The 18,022-nt window shown below is 52.9% G+C and overlaps 3 protein-coding genes across 3 annotated transcripts; 2 read left to right on the top strand and 1 right to left on the bottom strand.

Annotated features, from left to right (window-relative positions):
- Positions 1–863: 863 nt before the first annotated feature.
- SNOG_13325 (hypothetical protein) lies at positions 864–6,205 on the bottom strand (the record flags this gene model as incomplete). The annotated part of the gene is given in 3 exon segments (XM_001803482.1): positions 864–2,248; positions 2,298–2,991; positions 3,008–6,205. The coding sequence occupies 3 exon segments, from the start codon at positions 6,203–6,205 to the stop codon at positions 864–866; spliced, it is 5,277 nt and encodes a 1,758-aa protein (XP_001803534.1).
- Positions 6,206–8,136: 1,931 nt separating this feature from the next.
- Positions 8,137–13,774, top strand: SNOG_13326 (hypothetical protein; the record flags this gene model as incomplete). Its single annotated transcript, XM_001803483.1, has 4 exons — positions 8,137–8,417; positions 8,469–10,887; positions 10,923–13,642; positions 13,696–13,774. 4 exons carry the CDS (start codon positions 8,137–8,139, stop codon positions 13,772–13,774), a joined length of 5,499 nt encoding a protein of 1,832 aa, XP_001803535.1.
- A 690-nt stretch (positions 13,775–14,464) lies between these two features.
- SNOG_13327 (hypothetical protein) lies at positions 14,465–18,008 on the top strand (the record flags this gene model as incomplete). Its single annotated transcript, XM_001803484.1, has 3 exons — positions 14,465–14,935; positions 14,997–17,536; positions 17,589–18,008. 3 exons carry the CDS (start codon positions 14,465–14,467, stop codon positions 17,830–17,832), a joined length of 3,255 nt encoding a protein of 1,084 aa, XP_001803536.1. The 3' UTR covers positions 17,833–18,008.
- Between the last annotated feature and the right edge of the window lie 14 nt (positions 18,009–18,022).

An 18,022-nucleotide genomic window follows, 5' to 3' on the forward strand; every position in this document is an offset into this window, starting at 1 on the left:
GAAAAAAGGAGATGTATTTCCCGCCACTCTTGCGCCATACGTCTACACATCACTTGAGACAATCGATTCAATCCGCCTAATGGAGCTCCTACCTGGCGACCAAGGAACACCTCTACGCTGCAGCTTAACACAATCGCGACGCACACAATCTAGACAATACGAAGCATTGTCGTATGTATGGGGCAAAGCAGACTTCTCGTGTACACTGGTAGAAGTTGCCACAGACACGAGTATTTCAATCACAGAAAGCCTTCACAATATGCTACAGGCTGTTCGCCTTGAAGAGGAACGCAGACGGCTTTGGGTCGACGCTGTTTGAATTGCGTAGGGGGGATATACAAGAGAAGAATCATCAGGTACGACAGATTTCTGAGTTGCAATGAATCAGATCTCCAGTGTTTACTTCGCAGTCACCAAGAACAACCTAGTCGAGCTCAGCACCGAAGAGAGTTGTGGCGGAGACAGTTTGTGTTGGGCTAAGGGGGGAAGGTGACATTTCGCATCTTCACGATGTGCACGAATGATCAACGCACATTGAACAAGGTTATACGCTCTCTCACACTTCATCTGATTATCATTATCCAAATGCGATTTCAAGGATCGACAAAACACAAACTCCATTTCCCACAAAACGTTTCCCACAATGAACAATTCCGCCATACAGCTCAAAAAGGAACGACTCGAAATTTTATGCTTCAGCAGACGATAGATGATGATGGGCGTCATATAGACATTGTACATGCCAAAAATATACACTTTCCTTCTTCTAGATAAAACAGTAAACACCATATCCCAAAAATGCTCCAAATATACAACAAACACCATTCCCAACTACATGTCTTCTCTTGCTGTAATGTATGGACTTAGCCCATATTGGCAAGTTGTTCATCAATAGTATGACTCAAGAAAATCTTCCTCTCACCCGTCAACTGCGCCTGCAACCTTTGCTCCGCAAGTGCAACAAGCTGTTTTTTCGTGATGCGGTCCAGATCCGCCTCGCGCAAACACTGCTGGACAACCTCGACGATGGTAGCATCATTGGGACCGTTCATCATGTTCTGGAAGTTGACCGTGCTGCCAGGCCGCGACTGGTCGAAGCCAAGCGGGCTACGACCGCGGATCGGCGGCGTGGAAGCCATGAGATTGTCTGAGCTCTGGAAGCCACCGTGGTTGGGACGGTTGTTGTACGGGGAGGGCTGGCGGGCAAATTGCTCGCTCATGTTGCCCATGGACATCTGGCGGCCGGCGTTGGGGTTGTCCTGGTAGCGGGAGAAATTGGAGTATGTGGATTGGCGCGTCTGCATGCCTTGGTAGGGGCCGGGGGATTGCGGGGGCATGTGCGAGATGTGCTGCATGTTGGACATGATGGTTGAGGCGGGCTTGACGGACGAGTAGACGGATTGCATGTCGTTCAGCTCGTATGCCTCGTCTTCGTAAGGGTTGAGGCCGCCCTTCTCAGATGCTTGGCCGGGCATACCGCGGCGACCGGGGAGTTCGTTTCGCTCGGCATAGTCGTCCCAGCGCATCATAGGGATAGCCTTCGGGTCGAAGCCTTCGTCGTCGGTGGTAAGAACCTTCTTAGTGCCTTGCTCGCCAATGACGACACGAGTGTTACCCCAAGAGAAATCATCCTGCTTCCAGAACGAGTACATTGGTAGAGCCAGGGAGTAGATGGGAAACGCCATGAGGTAGATGATCATCCAGCCAACGTGCTGCCATTGCCTCTTGATAATGAAGATGAGTGCCTGCAGACCATACACAGCAGCGAGCATAATGATGGAAAGCAATGGGAACTGACCCTTTCCGGACGCGACGCTGTAGATGAGGTACACCAGGTATGCGCAGATAGAAGGCAGCACAAGGGTTCCGAAAAGATCAATAAAGACCACGAAGCGCATGGAGAAACAACAGAAACCACAGAGGTCCTTGAGGAAGACGAGCTCAGCCAGGTTGTGGATGGTAGAGTTGATCCATCGACGTCTTTGTGAAAGTAGAATACTCCACGTCTCAGGGGCAGCGGTAAGGGCGTATGCGTCAGGAATAAACTTGTACGACATGGTTGGGAAGTGCTTTGTCATCAGGGTGGTCAAGTAACGATCCTCACCAAGCGAAAGCAGGTTCTTCTTGTGCAGAGTGTCGATTGCGCAGTCGGCATAGTCCTTGATGACCTTGTCGGCAATAATGAGAGGCTTGCCTTTGTCGGCTGTGCGCAGGCGGTACATGCAGAAACTATTATCGTTAGCAACGTCTGCGAAATTATACCCAAACAACTCACCATCCAGGTAAACAGGTAACACTGCCAAATAAGCTCTCGAAAGCCTTGGACAAGTGATGGGAGATGTAGTATTCGTAGACCTGGATCATCGTCCACCAGGATCGGTCTTCATTGTCCAAGCTGGTTTCACCGCAGATACCGGCAATCTTCGAGTCATTGGCGCAACTTGCTACAAGACGGTTGAGGGCATCTGGCCGGACCATCGTATCGGCATCGACCATGAGAAGATATTCGTATAGCTCGGGGTCCACACCGATGATGTTGTTGATCTGGTGAAACATTTCCAGTTCTAAGGGGTTCATTGCCGAGCGGTGATGGACACGGTTGAGGAAGCTCATGAGCAGGATTTGCGAGTCACGCTTTCCACGATTGCCAGGTTTAGACTTCTGTTGCTCCGATTCTTTACCCATCTTGACCACAACAAGGTATGGAACCACGTTGCCTTCAAATTCGTAGAGACCAGAGTAAACCTTTCCGTAGTTGAGCTGCTCGCTGCCCTCGCCAACAGACCAGAAAGGAAGAGCGGGAGGATCGACTTTGGGGTCAACACCGAGGATATCCAGGACAATCTTTGGCGTGGGCCTATCGTTACCACCACCAACAATCATACCATCGCAAACGACACAGATGAGCTTACGCTTGTTGTCGTAGGCAAGCGCAGTCAGAGAATCGAGACCTTTTCGAAGTTGGTCCTCACCTTCGGTGTAAGCGGGCACCTGACAGATGACAAACTTGTCCTGGTTTGCTGGGCGTTTTCTTGAGCCAAAGTTGAAGTGCAGCCAAGAACTTGACGACAATGACTGAGACTAGCAAGATTGCAACAGCCAACAGGATGTAGTCGTTCACTTTACAGCGTGCCGTGTCGCGGAAATCGGTCTTACCGACATAGAATTGATTGTCGAGACACTGCAAATTTTTGGCTTGTGCGTCGGCGCTCAGCAGGTTGGAATAATCCTCAGACAGGTCTGTTCCAGCCTTGCTTTTCACCAAGTCTGTCAACTTCGTGTCAAGGAACTTGTATTGAGGGAGGTCATTCATCATGTCCAGCGTCTTGAAGTAGTCCGTGAGGTCGTAGACTCGGTCCTTGAGTGTGAACCACATGTGGTTCAGGTCCTCGCCTTCTTTCTTGATATCCTTCTCTTTCCACACAAGCTCACCCTTCCTGAATTCCCGCATGGCCGGAAGGAAGACATCAGGGTACCAGTTCTCGTTTTGCAAGGCTTTGCTGTCCGCTAGGTTTGTTTGAGATCCAGACTTGTGGGTTGCGAATGTGTTCGTGAGTGTCGCGTTGGATGTCAAGAACATTTGTTTGTTGGCCTGGTTGTTTCCATCGATAAGGTTCGGGCATGCAAGGTACAGCGGTGGCATGATGTAAGGGTCCATGTCAGCACCGGCCATCTCTATCATTCGGTCTCGAGTTGATTCGGTGTTTGAGTCACTGTGCTGTTTCTTCCAGAATGATGTCAAGTCATAAACGACACCACGGTGGCTGACGAAGTAGTCGTTCTCTCCTTGATGCGATGAAACTTCGCCTCGGCTCCAAACCTTGTCCTTGTTGGGGCATAGAAGCTTGCCAAAGGCGACGATGTAGAACACGATTGCGGCGTTGAGCAAAATAATCATCAGGAACAACACAAACTTCTCTCGCCAGGCCATGCGGACATCAGGACGCTTCATACGACCAACCAATTTCAGGAGAGGCGAGGGCATCCAGAAAGTAACCACCCACACGAATGCGATCCACATTCGTCGCGATGCCGTAAGGGGGGATTCAGTGACCATGGCGTTGCCGCCAGATTCCGCGTCATAGTAAGTGACGCCTTTGTTCTCATCCCCCTTCCTTCCAAGTCCATAGTCTCCGGCGCTTTGCACAGGAATAGTGGGTGCGATCGATTTGGCGTCGGCCATGCTGCGTGGGGCGAGACTGGCTGAGCTTTGAAACGGGTTCTGGATGGCTTGCTGCTCAGGAAGTGGCGGGAAGAAGCTGCTGGCTGACGGAGCGTATGGTGCACCGTAGGCGCTTTCCATACCGCCAGCGCCAATCATACCTCCTAGCATGCTTGGCGAGCCATTGAAGTCTTGCGTCTTCTGATCAAGCTGCGACTCTGCTTCCCACCATGTACCTTCTCTGACCCATACACGTTCTGTGCCGACCACAACTTCGCCATTGCTCCATCCACGTTGCAGGACCCAGCTCTGTATGCCGTCTCTGCCTTCCATGCAGCCCAGAGGATGGTATCGTTGATAGAACTCCGCATGGTCAAAATCGGCAGTGAAGTCCAAGGATCGGTTGCGGCGGTTGGCCCACTCTGGCAATCTCCACTCTCGAAGTTGTCGGGAGACTACACCAGCTTGCCATGTTGATTGTAAATCCTGGGCAGTGGATGTTGGCATAGAGTCTGTGGGGTGAACAGCGAGCTGGAACCAGACTCTGCTACTGGCCGCTGTGATGGGTAGATCAAAGCGACCGTGCTTCCCAAGCACTACGCCTTCGCCTTGCACAGGAGCCAGCACTTGCCTAACAAAGTTGCCCTCGTCAGCCACTTCGTACATGACCTTTTCAAGCACAGCCTCGCGCCTCTCAAGATCCTGCTCCTTCTCGCGCAGTCCCGGACCGCTAATGCCAAGCTCGGCCTCACAGTTCTGGATGGCTTCTCTCATACCCTCGAGGACGGAACCGCCAGCTGGGGCAAATTGGACACCGTCTTCCTTCATCTCGGCGTTGATTCCTTCGCTGTCATCGAAAACGGTGCGTAGAGCAAGGGCTTTACCGAGTGCACGGCTGGGGACATCGACAACGGTGATGTTGACAATATCGCCAGCCTCGTCTTCGGAGTCATCTGGCGTCATCATGCCTGGCTGGCTCCCGTCACTTTCATTGCCGTGGCCCGCCTTTGCTGCTCGGATGTCTGCCTTGATGGCGGTATTTGCGTGAGCAATGACGAAGTCTACTATGGCCTCGTAGATGCCACCGATGACAAGCTGGCGCTCGTTCGAGCTGAGCTTTTCTTGCAGAACTTCTGGGGAGACGTCCAGCAGCTCGGCAACCTCCTGGCAAGTAGACTGCAACGCTTCTTCGTCCATGAAGTAGTCCAGTGTGTTTCCGAGCTTCAACAAGCCGGTCAAGCAGCTGATCAGATCGCGCAGCTGTTGTCCCTTGATTCCAATAGCCTTGAGGTTTGTGCGGAAGTCTTCGGCCGCGGCAGCATCGTCGGCGTCGGGTAGGAAATTAGGGGGATTGTAGGTGCCAGATCGGTTGAGGAGGGTGTAGCGGTCGAGAGGTTGGATGTCGAGGAACTCGCGCTCCTGCTTTGATGCTGAGCTGGAATTGAGATAGTAGAAGACATCAAAGGCGCGGAAGCCGCTGTGAGCTGGCACTTGGAGGAGGCCCTGCTGAACATCGAGGCCCGATGTGGAGAGCTTAATCTCAGCGCCGACCAGGCTACCTGTGAGGTTGATAGTGAAGACGGCTGCGAGGGCAGAGTAGCGAGCAGCGAAGGGATTTTGCGGAGTCACGCAGTGTGTGAAGGCCTTGAGCACTTCGAGTGCTGTGTAGAAGTTGCCCGGTAGCGACAGTGGCAGACTCGACACGAAGGGTGCGAAGAGGGAAGGAGTGGATTCGTGTAGCGAGGCGAGCACAATGCATCCATCCTCGGCTCGTCGGCGGGCATGTTCCCATGCCTTTCGTCCCAACTCGAGGTCAACAGTGCCGCCGATGCGGTCGTTGATGACCGACTTGGAGTTGACCCATGTGTTTACAACGAGACTGGTGCTAGCCTCGAGACTATATGCCTGGCTTTGCTTGTATGCCGAATTGAGGTAGTTCAACAGCGATGTGGTAGAGACCTGCGAAGGCGATTGACCTGGATGCGGACCCTGTGCGGACGCGGTCGAGTACACAGACATGCGTGAGTTGTTGACGAAACTCATGGTTGCGGGCTGAGGCGGGTCGCCCCTTCCGTAGTTGAAGGTGATGTCGATGCCCGGTGGCAGTGGAGGTCACGAATGGGTCGAGTAGTGTAGCGAATGTGTACCAGTGAGAGTGCCAGTCCGCGTTTCTGGGAGGCGTGCGTGTGTTATTAACGTGTAACGGGTGCAACGTCGAATTGGCTTTGGCGCCAGTTGCAAGAAGTGAGCTAGCGAGCGGATGGTATTAAACGATTGTAAAGAGGTCAAGAAAGAAACGCACACAACACGAGAAGCTCTTCAGACGGAGAAAGAGGAGCGATTGAAGTGCGTTCGTTCAGGGCGACTCTCCATTCCTCAGCGGCCGGGGGCTCTGCAGGTTAGGGCCCGTTGCGGGTTGGCGTCAGTGTAACGTTAGGGGGAATTAGCAGCAGGACGGTCGGGCGATGCGCATGCAGCTCAGTGCTTGGATTAACAAATGACCGAACGAGGATAGCCAGTCTCGGATTTTCATCGCCACGACGAGCTGGGAACTCGTCCGATGGCCAATCCGGGCCTGCTGCGGCGGGGTGGCGCGCCCCTATTTTTAGCCAGAATTTATTGTTTACATAGTGCGAGGATGATCACGGTGCCGGGGAGGTAACAGGTAGCGGCATCAACACCAGAGTAGGCTTTCTCTTGCGTGTCACGACAAGAATAGGTGGCCGCCTGTCATGTTATCGATAAGACGATGGACGACTGGCAGGGCTTGCGGAAGGAAGGAGCTACCCGTGGACCGTAATGAAGCCAGCATCGCGAATCGCGTCTTCCCCTGTAATCTGCTTTGCCATCTGAAGTAAATTGCCTTCACCACGATTGCTGCGTGCTAGCGGTCAATCATGCCTGAGCATTTTCAAAACATGTTGACGTCAAGAAACCCGGTCCCTGCTACTCCGCCAGCACCGCTCGCAGACTGACTAATTTGACTTTTTCCCAAAGGTACTAGGTACTTTGCAGACGTTACGCTTGTCATGTGCAGCGCAACGCCCGAGCCTCCTCCCGCCAGTAGCACGATTGCGTCGAGTGACTGCCTTTGCACCCGAGACACTCTCGAAAAGAGATGGGGTTGCAGATGCATACAGTCGTCAAGACAACACCAAGCCTGCACACACACGGGTGACTTTGCATTGGATGACCAGAGACGCGCAATCGATACGGGCCTTAGCGTGCATGAAGGATGCAGTATGATCGCCAGCCCCAGATGCGCGAGCCGCTAGAAAGCACCGTTGGGTCAACTACCACCACAACAGCGGGTCGAGCCAGTGTGACAAGTGGACAATGGCGAGAAGTGAAATGCCTCGTAGCAGCAAAAGTCACACTCATCGTTGTCGTGCGCGGCGGTGGCGGTCATAAGCGTCACGACGAGGTCCCGGCGGCGTTTCGTCGGCACCCAGAATGTTCTTGGTACCCTCTCCCATTACGAGCTGTGGAGCATGAAGCGTTGCCCAAGCCTCCAATACCCCCCATTGGCGTAACAAAAGTCTATTTTTGCGACCCCTTTTCACTTCAAGCCTCGTCTAGTCCGGCCTCCAAGCATCACAGACCACCACGGCGGCGCGGGCTAAACATCCCGGAAAGCCCCATCGTTTTGAGGAGAGCACTCGACCCCTTTGACGCGACTGTCAACGGCCTTCAAGACCGATTCCTTCGTTTGTACCATTTTCACCACGTTCGCTGCCGTTGTAATTATTCATTTGCTGGAGGATTGGCCCCCTTCGCCTTGTACCTACTCGCCTGTCGTTAATCCTGCATTCTCCGCATTCCAGCACTCCCACCGCCAGCCCTAATAGCACGCGCCTCAACCTCGCAAGACACCTGTTTTAAATCCTGCCACTTTCTTCGTCGACGGCTGCCTGCTTTTGCCTGACGAGAAATCCATCACAACGCCCCCACGGGGACGCGTTACACCCACCACAATGGCTGCCAACGTGCTGCAGCAGCCGTCGCTGCCCGCCCTGCCCACGCACCAGCAGAACGACACTGGCGTCACCGGCGCCCTTGCCAGTCGCTATCACGCACATCTGCCCGTGGCATTGATCTCATCGCATGGATTTGTCTCCATCAATACATACACCGATGCCAGCCGAGGTGTTGACGGCGGAAAAGATGGAAGCGCACACCAGGCCGCCGAGGACCTCGCACAGAGGGCCTACATGCGACTTGGACAACGCTCCGAGGATCAAGTAGTGGTATTCTTGTAAGTTGGCACACCTAGGTTGAGCAGGAAACGTTTCTAACACCGTGGCAGGGGCGACTCAGGGTCGGGTAAAACCACCATTCGAGGTCACATGCTGAGGTCGCTGCTCTCATACTCGGCAACACCTCTTTCCAAGAAGATTGAGCACGCCAACTTTGTCTTTGAGGCCTTCACAACCACAAAGTCGTTGACTACCCCTCTCGCATCGAAATCTGGACTCCTGCTCGAACTCCAATACAACACCTCAACGTCCAACCATGCCACATTATTGGGTGCCCAATTCCTCGCCCATCGTCTCGAGCGCAGCCGCATTGCTTCAGTACCGACTGGAGAGCGAAACTACCATGTCCTCTACTACCTGCTTGCTGGCACTAGCATTGCAGAGAAGAAGCATCTGCATTTGGACCTCGTTGGTGACGGCTCTGCGGGAAACCGAACATCGATCGGGTCGAATAAGAGATGGCGATATCTAGGACACCCCACCCAGCTTAAGGTCGGCATCGATGATCCCAAGGGCTTCCAGGACTTCAAGACGGCCCTCCGAAAGCTCGAATTCGGCAAGGAAAGCATCGCCGGTATTTGCGAGATCATGGCCACAATTCTCCATATCGGCCAGCTCGAGTTTGAAACCGGTCAATCTACCACGCCCGGTGCGGACGACAGTGGAGGCTACTCTCATGAAGGTGGTGAGTCTCTCACTGTTGTCAAGAATAAGGAGTGTCTCGCTCCCATTGCCCAATTCTTAGGCGTCGCGGTTTCCGACCTAGAGCAGAGTCTGCGCTATAAGTCGAAGACACTTTACAGGGAGCGCGTAACAGTCATGTTGGACCCCAAGGGTGCTCGGGCAAATGCGGACGAACTTGCTCGTGCACTCTACTCCTTGCTGGTCACCTGGATTATGGAGCAGATGAACTCCCGAATCTCCGTGCTCCCCGAGGAAATCTCCAACACCGTCTCACTGGTCGACTTCCCTGGTTTCCAGCACTCGGCTCAGACCGGATCGTCACTTGATCAGCTGCTCAACAATGCCGCCAACGAGAATCTCATCGCATTCACGCAAGATAGTTTCTTCAAGCGTCAGATTCAAGAACTTGAGGCCGAAGAGGTCGCTCTCCCCGGCACAGAGTTCTACGACAACTCTGAGGCGAAGAGCGGTCTACTCAAGTCTGGAAACGGACTTCTGGCCATCCTTGATGACCAGATGCGTCGCGGCAAGACAGATATGCAGTACCTGGATGTCCTTCGCAAGCGTTTCGATGGCAAGAATCCTTCGATCCAACCTGGCAGCTCTACCGTTGTCCAGCCCGGTAGCAACTTCCCAACTCCAAACACTTCGCCCATGTTCACAGTTCGCCACTACTGTGGAGACGTAGACTACAGTGTAGAGGGCATCCTGGAGGAGAACGCGGAGCTGATCTCAGGCGATATGATCAACCTTCTCAAGTCTGCCCAGGCGCCATTTATTGCACAACTCTTCGGTCAAGAAGCACTCCATAAGATGAGCCATCCGAAGGAGAAGTCCGCCATCGTGCAAGCTACCATCAGTTCCAAGCCTTCGCGTATGCCTAGTATGGCGCGCCGCAAAGCCGACCAAACGGGCCGGTACGGACGCCAAGTGAATGTTTTCGATGAAGACGCCATAAGTGATGCTGAAAGTAACGTGTCAGGCTCCAGGAAGGGAGGCAGTTCCGAGAAGCAGACCGGCGCTGCAGGCCAGACAGTCAGTGCTTTGAGGACGATCGACAGCTCAATGCGGAAAGCCAACCCCTACTTTGTCTTCTGCGTCAAGCCCAACGAGCGCCGAATTGCCAACCAATTCGATAGCAAATGCGTCCGAGCACAAGTACAAGGCCTGGGAATTGCGGAAATCAGCAATCGTGTTCGCAAGGCTGACTACAGTATCTTCCTACCTTTCGCCGAATTCCTCGGTCTTGCGCACACCGATTTGGCGATTGTAGGCAGCGAGAAGGAGAAAGTCGAGATGATCCTGGACAGCAAGCCCTGGCGGGAAAACGAAGTTCGCGTTGGTGCCACCGGTGTCTTCCTCAGCGAAAGGTGCTGGCTGGAGCTGGCGAACCTTACTGATTCTGTTCCTGTCGGTCGCGGTCTTGCTGACTCAAACGACAACCTCCTCACTCCAGACGCGAATCGGTCCTATGGTGACGCGCGAGCTGGCCTACTCTCCCCATCCCAGGGTGACTTTTACAACGACAAAGGTGGCAACTACTTTGGTAGCAAAGACGTCGATGCTCGGTCAGAGGCACCTTCTGGCATCACGAATGGCGACATGTTCCACGGACTCGAACAGCCCGTGATCGACGAAAAGGCTGCAGACAAGAACCTTGAGGAAGTCGAGGTTATACCCGTATCCGGCAGCAGAAAGCGATGGATGTTCATCGTATACATGATGACATGGATGATTCCTGACGTCCTCATCAAGTGGATCGGACGCATAAAGCGTCCCAGATGTGCGTCTCGCTTTGGCGCGAGAAGCTGGCTATCAACATGCTCATTTGGTTGAGCTGCGCTTTCGTCATCTTCCTCATGATTGGTTTCCCAATGCTAATCTGCCCGACCCAACACGTCTACTCCACTGCCGAGCTGTCCTCGTTTGACGGCAAAGGCAAGAACGACGCGTACATTGCCATGCGAGGTGTTGTCTATGATCTGGGCGACTTCATCCCCGCTCACTACCCCAACATCATTCCTCAGAAGAACCTCGAGAAGTACGCCGGCAAGGATGCCACGAATCTCTTTCCGGTACAGGTCTCTGCTCTCTGTACTGGCATCAATGGCGATATCCACCCTGGTGTACAGCTCAACTACAGGACTTCCAACTACACAGCCTCTTCTGTCAACAATTTCATCAGCAACACCGATCTCAATGCTCAGTACCACGACTTCCGATGGTTCACCAACGACTCCAGGCCTGACTGGTGGTTCGAACAACAAACCTTCCTCAAAGCAAACTATATGAAGGGTCGTGTTGGTTTCAGCCCGCAATACCTGAAGACATTGGCTGGCAAGGGTGACTCTATTGCCTACATGAATGGCAAGGTCTATGATCTGACTCAATACATTCCTGGTGGTCGTGACATCAAGCCCCCGCCTCCGGAGCAGGGTGAGCCCGATATGCCGAAAGATCCAAACTTTATGGACGATGGTGTTGTCTCTATATTCCGGGTACAGTCTGGAAAAGAGATCAGCAAATACTGGGATGGACTCGCTTTGGATCCAACAAAGAAAGCCAACATGAAGACTTGTCTCGACAATTTGTTCTACGTTGGCGAACTGGACACCAGGAGCTCTGCGAAGTGTCTTTTCGCCAAGTACTTCCTCCTTGCTATCTCCATTCTCCTGGTCAGTGTTATTGGATTCAAGTTCCTCGCTGCCTTGCAATTCACCAGGAAGACCGATCCAGAGAACATTGACAAGTTCATCATCTGCACTGTGCCAGCCTATACAGAGGACGAAGACTCACTGCGCCGTGCCATCGATTCCGCAGCGAGGATGAAGTATGACGACAAGCGTAAATTGCTTGTCATCGTCTGTGATGGTATGATTATTGGCCAGGGCAACGACAAGCCTACTCCCCGCATCGTTCTCGACATTCTCGGTGTTCCAGAATCTACCGATCCCGACCCACTGAGCTTCGAGAGTTTGGGAGAAGGTCAACGCCAACACAACATGGGCAAATGCTACTCTGGATTGTACGAAGTACAGGGTCACATCGTGCCTTTCCTGGTTGTTGTCAAGGTCGGCAGGCCTTCTGAGGTTTCTAAGCCTGGTAACCGAGGAAAGCGTGATTCTCAGATCATCCTCATGAGGTTCTTGAACCGCGTCCATTACAACCTGCCCATGAGCCCTCTCGAGCTTGAGATGCACCATCAGATCCGCAACATCATCGGTGTCAACCCTACCTTCTACGAGTTCCTGCTGCAAATCGACGCTGACACGGTCGTTGCGCCTGACGCAGCCACGCGATTTGTGGCGGCCTTCTTGCACGACACTCGCCTCATCGCAATTTGTGGAGAGACAGCACTTACCAACGCCAAGTCCTCTTTCATCACCATGATGCAAGTGTACGAATACTACATCTCTCACAACCTGACCAAGGCTTTTGAGAGTCTGTTCGGTTCCGTCACTTGTTTGCCAGGTTGTTTCTCCATGTACCGCATTCGTGCTGCTGAGACCGGAAAGCCGCTCTTTGTCAGCAAGGAAGTCGTCGAGGCCTACCAAGAGATCCGCGTCGATACTTTGCACACCAAGAACTTGCTGCATCTAGGAGAAGATCGTTTCTTGACAACACTACTCATGAAATATCACTCAAAGTACAAGACCAAGTATACCATGCGAGCCCATGCATGGACTGTGGCGCCCGACAGCTGGACGGTCTTCATGTCCCAACGTCGTCGATGGATCAACTCAACCGTGCACAACCTGATCGAGCTGATTCCTCTGCAACAGCTATGTGGTTTCTGCTGCTTCAGCATGCGTTTCATTGTCTTCCTCGATCTGCTCTCTACTGTGGTTCAGCCTGTCATTGTTGTCTACATTGGTTACCTCATTTACCTCCTGATCGCGACGCCTGATGTGGTTCCTATAACCGCCTTCATTCTACTAGGAGCGATCTATGGTCTACAAATGATCATTTTCATCGTTCGCCGCAAATGGGAGATGATTGGATGGATGATTATCTACATCCTTGCAACTCCCATCTTCGCTTTTGGTCTGCCACTCTACGCCTTTTGGCACATGGACGACTTCTCCTGGGGTAACACTCGTCTCATCACTGGTGAGAAGGGCCAGAAGATTGTCATCTCTGACGAAGGCAAATTCGATCCCGCTAGCATTCCCAAGAAGAGGTGGGAGGAATACCAAGCCGAGATGTGGGAGCAACACACAATGCGGGACGACCGTTCAGAGGTCTCGGGATACACTTACGCCACACGCAAGCCATTCGGTGGCTCCGTTGCAGGTTCTGAATACGGTGGCATGCCACCTTCGCGCCCGATGTCGCATCTCGACCTTCCCCGTTACACGAGCCAGTCTCGCGTCAGCCTGGCCCAGAGCGGCTATGGTGGCTACGAGCACGGCATCGAGATGGCACAGGCCGCCAACCTACCTACCGACGATGTCATCTACAACGAGATCAGAGACATTCTGTCAACATCTGATCTCATGACCGTTACCAAGAAATCCGTGAAGTCCGAATTGGAGCGCAGGTATGATGTTCTGATTCTCACTGAATGATTAGCTTGTACTAACACTACTCCAGATTCCAATGCGATCTCACACTCAAGAAGATGTTCATTGGCCAGTCAGTCGAAGCACTGCTTGTCAATGGCATCCATTAGCGATTTTCCATTCCGTAAGATAGTGGCGGGTTCTCATCCGTTGATGCTTTACGAGTCTATGCGTCGCCCAAAATCTTTTTGTATCTTCACTCTCTTGTATCATCAGCACATCAGCAAGAGCTGATACTATCTAATCACCGCATTCATTCATCTTGACGGATCTGGGGTGTTCATACATGGCGTTTTGTGTAGTTTGAAATAGCATTGGTGGGACAATGGGATTAGAAGAAGGCAATTTAAACGATGAGAAGAAGCTATGGCAGATACAGCATAGTAATACATCACATTCAAGAAACGAATTCCCCGTTCCTCTTGTGAGTACACGATTTAGGGAAAGGTACTCTTAAGAAAGTCGCGGCCATGATGGTCCGTGCGCGCGTGAAGCGTACCCCGCCACGGGCCGCCACAGAACAATCGATAGCACAAACAACGACTAATTTCGACCGTCAGTGTCGCGTTTGCCTCGCGCCTGCAACTTTTGTCGCTCTTTCCAGGCCCAGACCTTGATTGGTTCTAGTCTGACTCACAGCACCTGTCTCTTCGGACTTTAGGCACTATTCCGACGCTCTCGTAGACCGACTGAGAGAGCAAACTCGGCAACTCGAACCCCGCCACAGGGAGTTCTTTGAAGCGACGAATCCACATCCGAACACGCTCAGTCCAAGTTCACACGCCCGTACAACAGTCGCCATGGCACCCAAGAAGAAGGGCAACAAGAAGGCGCAGGATGACGACTGGGAAGCCGAGATGGGAGAGACCATCACGCCCCAGAACGGCGCAGAGGAGCCCAAGGCAGAAGATGCGGCGCCCGCCGAAGATGCTGCGGAAGGTGGTGGCCTCATGGCTGCGCTGCAAAGACGCGGCAAGAAGAAGAAGAACAAGGGTGCAGACTTCGAGCTAGAAGGCGAGGACCCCACTGCCGACGATGGCGCGGGCGCATCGTTCGAGAGCAAGGCACCACAAGAAGGCACTTTCGATGACGACGATGACGATGTGTTCGCTGGCAACTATGGCAAGAAGAAGAAGGGCAAGGGCGGTGCGGCTGCTGAGAAGCAGGAAGAGGAGAAGGAAGAGAAGACGGACGATGCGCCTCGAGTGAAGACCAAGGCGGAGAAGGAAAAGGAAAAGAAGGAGAAGGAGAAGCAGCGAAAGAAGGAGTTGGTGAGTTCTTTCACTACACATCGAGCGACCTGCGAATGAGACGCTGACTCTGCATATTTAGGCTGCAAAGAAGAAGGCCACTGGCCCTGCCAAAGCCGCTGAACCCGCGAAGCCTGCCGAAACCAAAGCAGAACCCGCTGCTGCCCCTGCCGCCTCCACACCTGAGCCTCCCGCAGCTGGTGGAAAGAAGAAGAAGCTCAGTCCGGCACTCGCTTTACTCCAGAAGCAGCAAGAGGAGCGAAAGAAAAAGGAAGAGGAGTTAGCTCGTCTAGAGGCCGAGGAGAAGGCCAGGATAGAAGAGGAAGAGCGCCAGGCCGAGGAGGAGCAAAAGAGACAAGCTGAGGCCAGAGCGGCGAAGAAGCAGAAGGAGAAGGAGAAGATCGAGCAGCTCAAGAAGGAGGGAAAGTACATGACTAAGGCGCAGAAAGAAGCCAAGGCCAAGGCTGATTTGCGCTTGAAGCAGATGCTCGAGGCCGGAGGAGCCAAGGTTGCTGCGCTCGAAGAACCAGAGGCTCCGAAGAAACCTGTGTACGACGACCGAAAGAAGCGCAAGAAGCAAGCAGAGGAGCAAAAAGCGAAGGAGGCACGCGAAGCTGAAGAAGCAGCCAAGAAACTCGAAGAGCTCAAGCTCGCCGAAGAGCAAGCCGCTGCCGCTGCTGCCGAAGCGGAAAAAGCCAAACTTGATGCCGAGGCAAAGGACGACGATTCTGGCGATGACTGGGAAAAGCTTGCAGACGAAGATGACGGCATCAAAGACAGCTGGGACGTCGACACCGACGAGGAAGAGGAACGCAAAGCCTCTGAAAAGAAGGCAAAGGAAGAGAAGGCAGCCAAGGAAGCCGCAGAAAAGGAGAAGGCCGCACCATCCAAGAGCTCACAAGCCAAAGGTTCTGATTCCGACTCCGAAACCGAATCTGATGAGGACAGCGAGGATGACTCCTCAGAAGACGAGCAAGGCACCGCGACTCAACGTGCGGAAGCGGCACGAAAGGCTGCGGCTGCTGAGAGGCGAAAGCAGGCTCACGAGGAGGCTCTCGCAGCTCGTTCAAGAGACAACTTGCGATCGCCCATTTGCTGTATTCTTGGTCACGTCGATACCGGAAAAACGAAGCTTCTCGACAAGATCCGACAGACCAACGTGCAAGAGGGTGAAGCTGGAGGTATCACGCAACAAATTGGTGCCACCTACTTCCCTGTCGCTGCACTTGAGAAGAAGACCGCTGTTGTCAACAAGGACAATGAATTCGTATTCAACGTCCCCGGTCTTCTGATCATCGACACACCTGGCCACGAGTCTTTCACCAACCTCCGATCCCGTGGTTCTTCACTCTGTAACATTGCCATCCTTGTCATAGATATTATGCACGGTCTCGAGCCTCAGACTATTGAGTCCATGAAACTTCTCCGTGACAGGAGGACTCCATTCGTCGTCGCTCTCAACAAGATCGATCGTCTTTTCGGCTGGAAGAAGATCGATAACAACGGCTTCGAAGACAGTTTCAATCTCCAGAAGCAGGCTGTGCAGGCCGAGTTCGAGGAGCGATGGACTTTTGTTCGCACGCAATTGCAGGAGCATGGTTTCAACTCGGAAATCTTCCACAAGAACAAGAGCTTGTCCAAGTACGTCTCCGTCTGCCCAACCTCGGCGCATACAGGAGAAGGAATCCCAGACATGATCAAGCTCATTGTCAAGCTCACCCAAGAGCGTCTCACAAACAACCTCATGTACCTGTCCGAGGTTGAGTGTACCGTCCTTGAGGTCAAGGTTATTGAGGGCCTTGGTACTACCATTGACGTTGTGTTGTCGAACGGTGTTCTCCACGAAGGCGATCGAATAGTGCTGTGCGGTAACCCAGAACCTATTGTCACGAACATTCGAGCTCTTCTCACGCCAGCGGAAATGAAGGAGCTGCGTGTCAAGTCACAATACGTGCACAATAAAGAAGTCAAGGCAGCCATGGGTATCAAGATCTCTGCCGATGGCCTCGACACGGCTATTGCTGGATCCCGTCTGCTCGTTGTCGGCCCTGATGATGACGAAGAAGACCTCATGGACGAAGTCATGGGTGATCTCGCACATTTGCTCAGCAAGGTCTCCAAGACTGGTCGTGGTGTCTCCGTCCAAGCATCGACACTGGGTTCCCTTGAAGCGTTGCTTGAGTTCTTGCGTGTCTCCAAGATTCCCGTGTCCACCATTTCCATCGGTCCAGTCTTCCGAAAGGATGTCCTACGCGCAGGTATCATGTTAGAAAAGGCCAAAGAGTACGCCGTCATGCTGTGCTTCGACGTCAAAGTCGACAAAGAAGCCAAAGCCTATGCCGACGAGATCGGCGTCAAGATCTTCGAGGCGGACATCATTTATCACCTGTTCGACAAGTTCACAGCGCACATGAAGCAGCTCGAAGAGCAGAGGAAGGAAGAGTCGAAGATGTTGGCAGTCTTCCCCTGCATCCTGCGCCCCGTTGCCGTATTCAATAAGAAAGACCCGATCGTCATCGGTGTCGACGTCGTGGACGGAAACCTCAAGATGACCACACCCATCTGCGCAATCAAGAAGAACCCTGCCACAGGCGTCAAGGAAGTTATCAACCTTGGTCGAGTGTATGTATCCCTCCTCACCCTCACTCATGAACACTCACTAACGCAACAACAGCACCTCCATCGAGCGCGACCACAAGCAAATCGCAGTCTGCAAAAAGGGCCAGCCCTCCGTCGCCGTCAAAATCGAAGGCCCCAACCAGCCCATGTACGGCCGCCACCTCGAGGAAGGCGATACGCTGTACTCTGCGCTCAGCAGGAAGAGTATCGACACGCTCAAGGAGTTCTTCCGGAGCGATGTTAGCATGGATGAGTGGAGGCTGATTAAGGATTTGAAGCCCATGTTTGATATTTCTTAGATGGGTTGAGTCATGGCGGGATAGGTTAGGCTGTGTATGATCTGTGTTCACGGCGTATAAGCATGGTTTGGCGCTTTTTGCTTTCTCGGTTTAATGGGAGGGATACATATATGGGAGGAGGTTTCTTATAAGTAGAAATAGGTAAGTCTAGTTACAAAAGTGATATACTCTGACCACTATTTTCCCATCT

This window comes from Parastagonospora nodorum (genome assembly GCF_000146915.1).
Source record: "Parastagonospora nodorum SN15 chromosome Unknown scaffold_26, whole genome shotgun sequence".
Taxonomy (NCBI): Eukaryota; Fungi; Ascomycota; class Dothideomycetes; order Pleosporales; family Phaeosphaeriaceae; genus Parastagonospora; species Parastagonospora nodorum.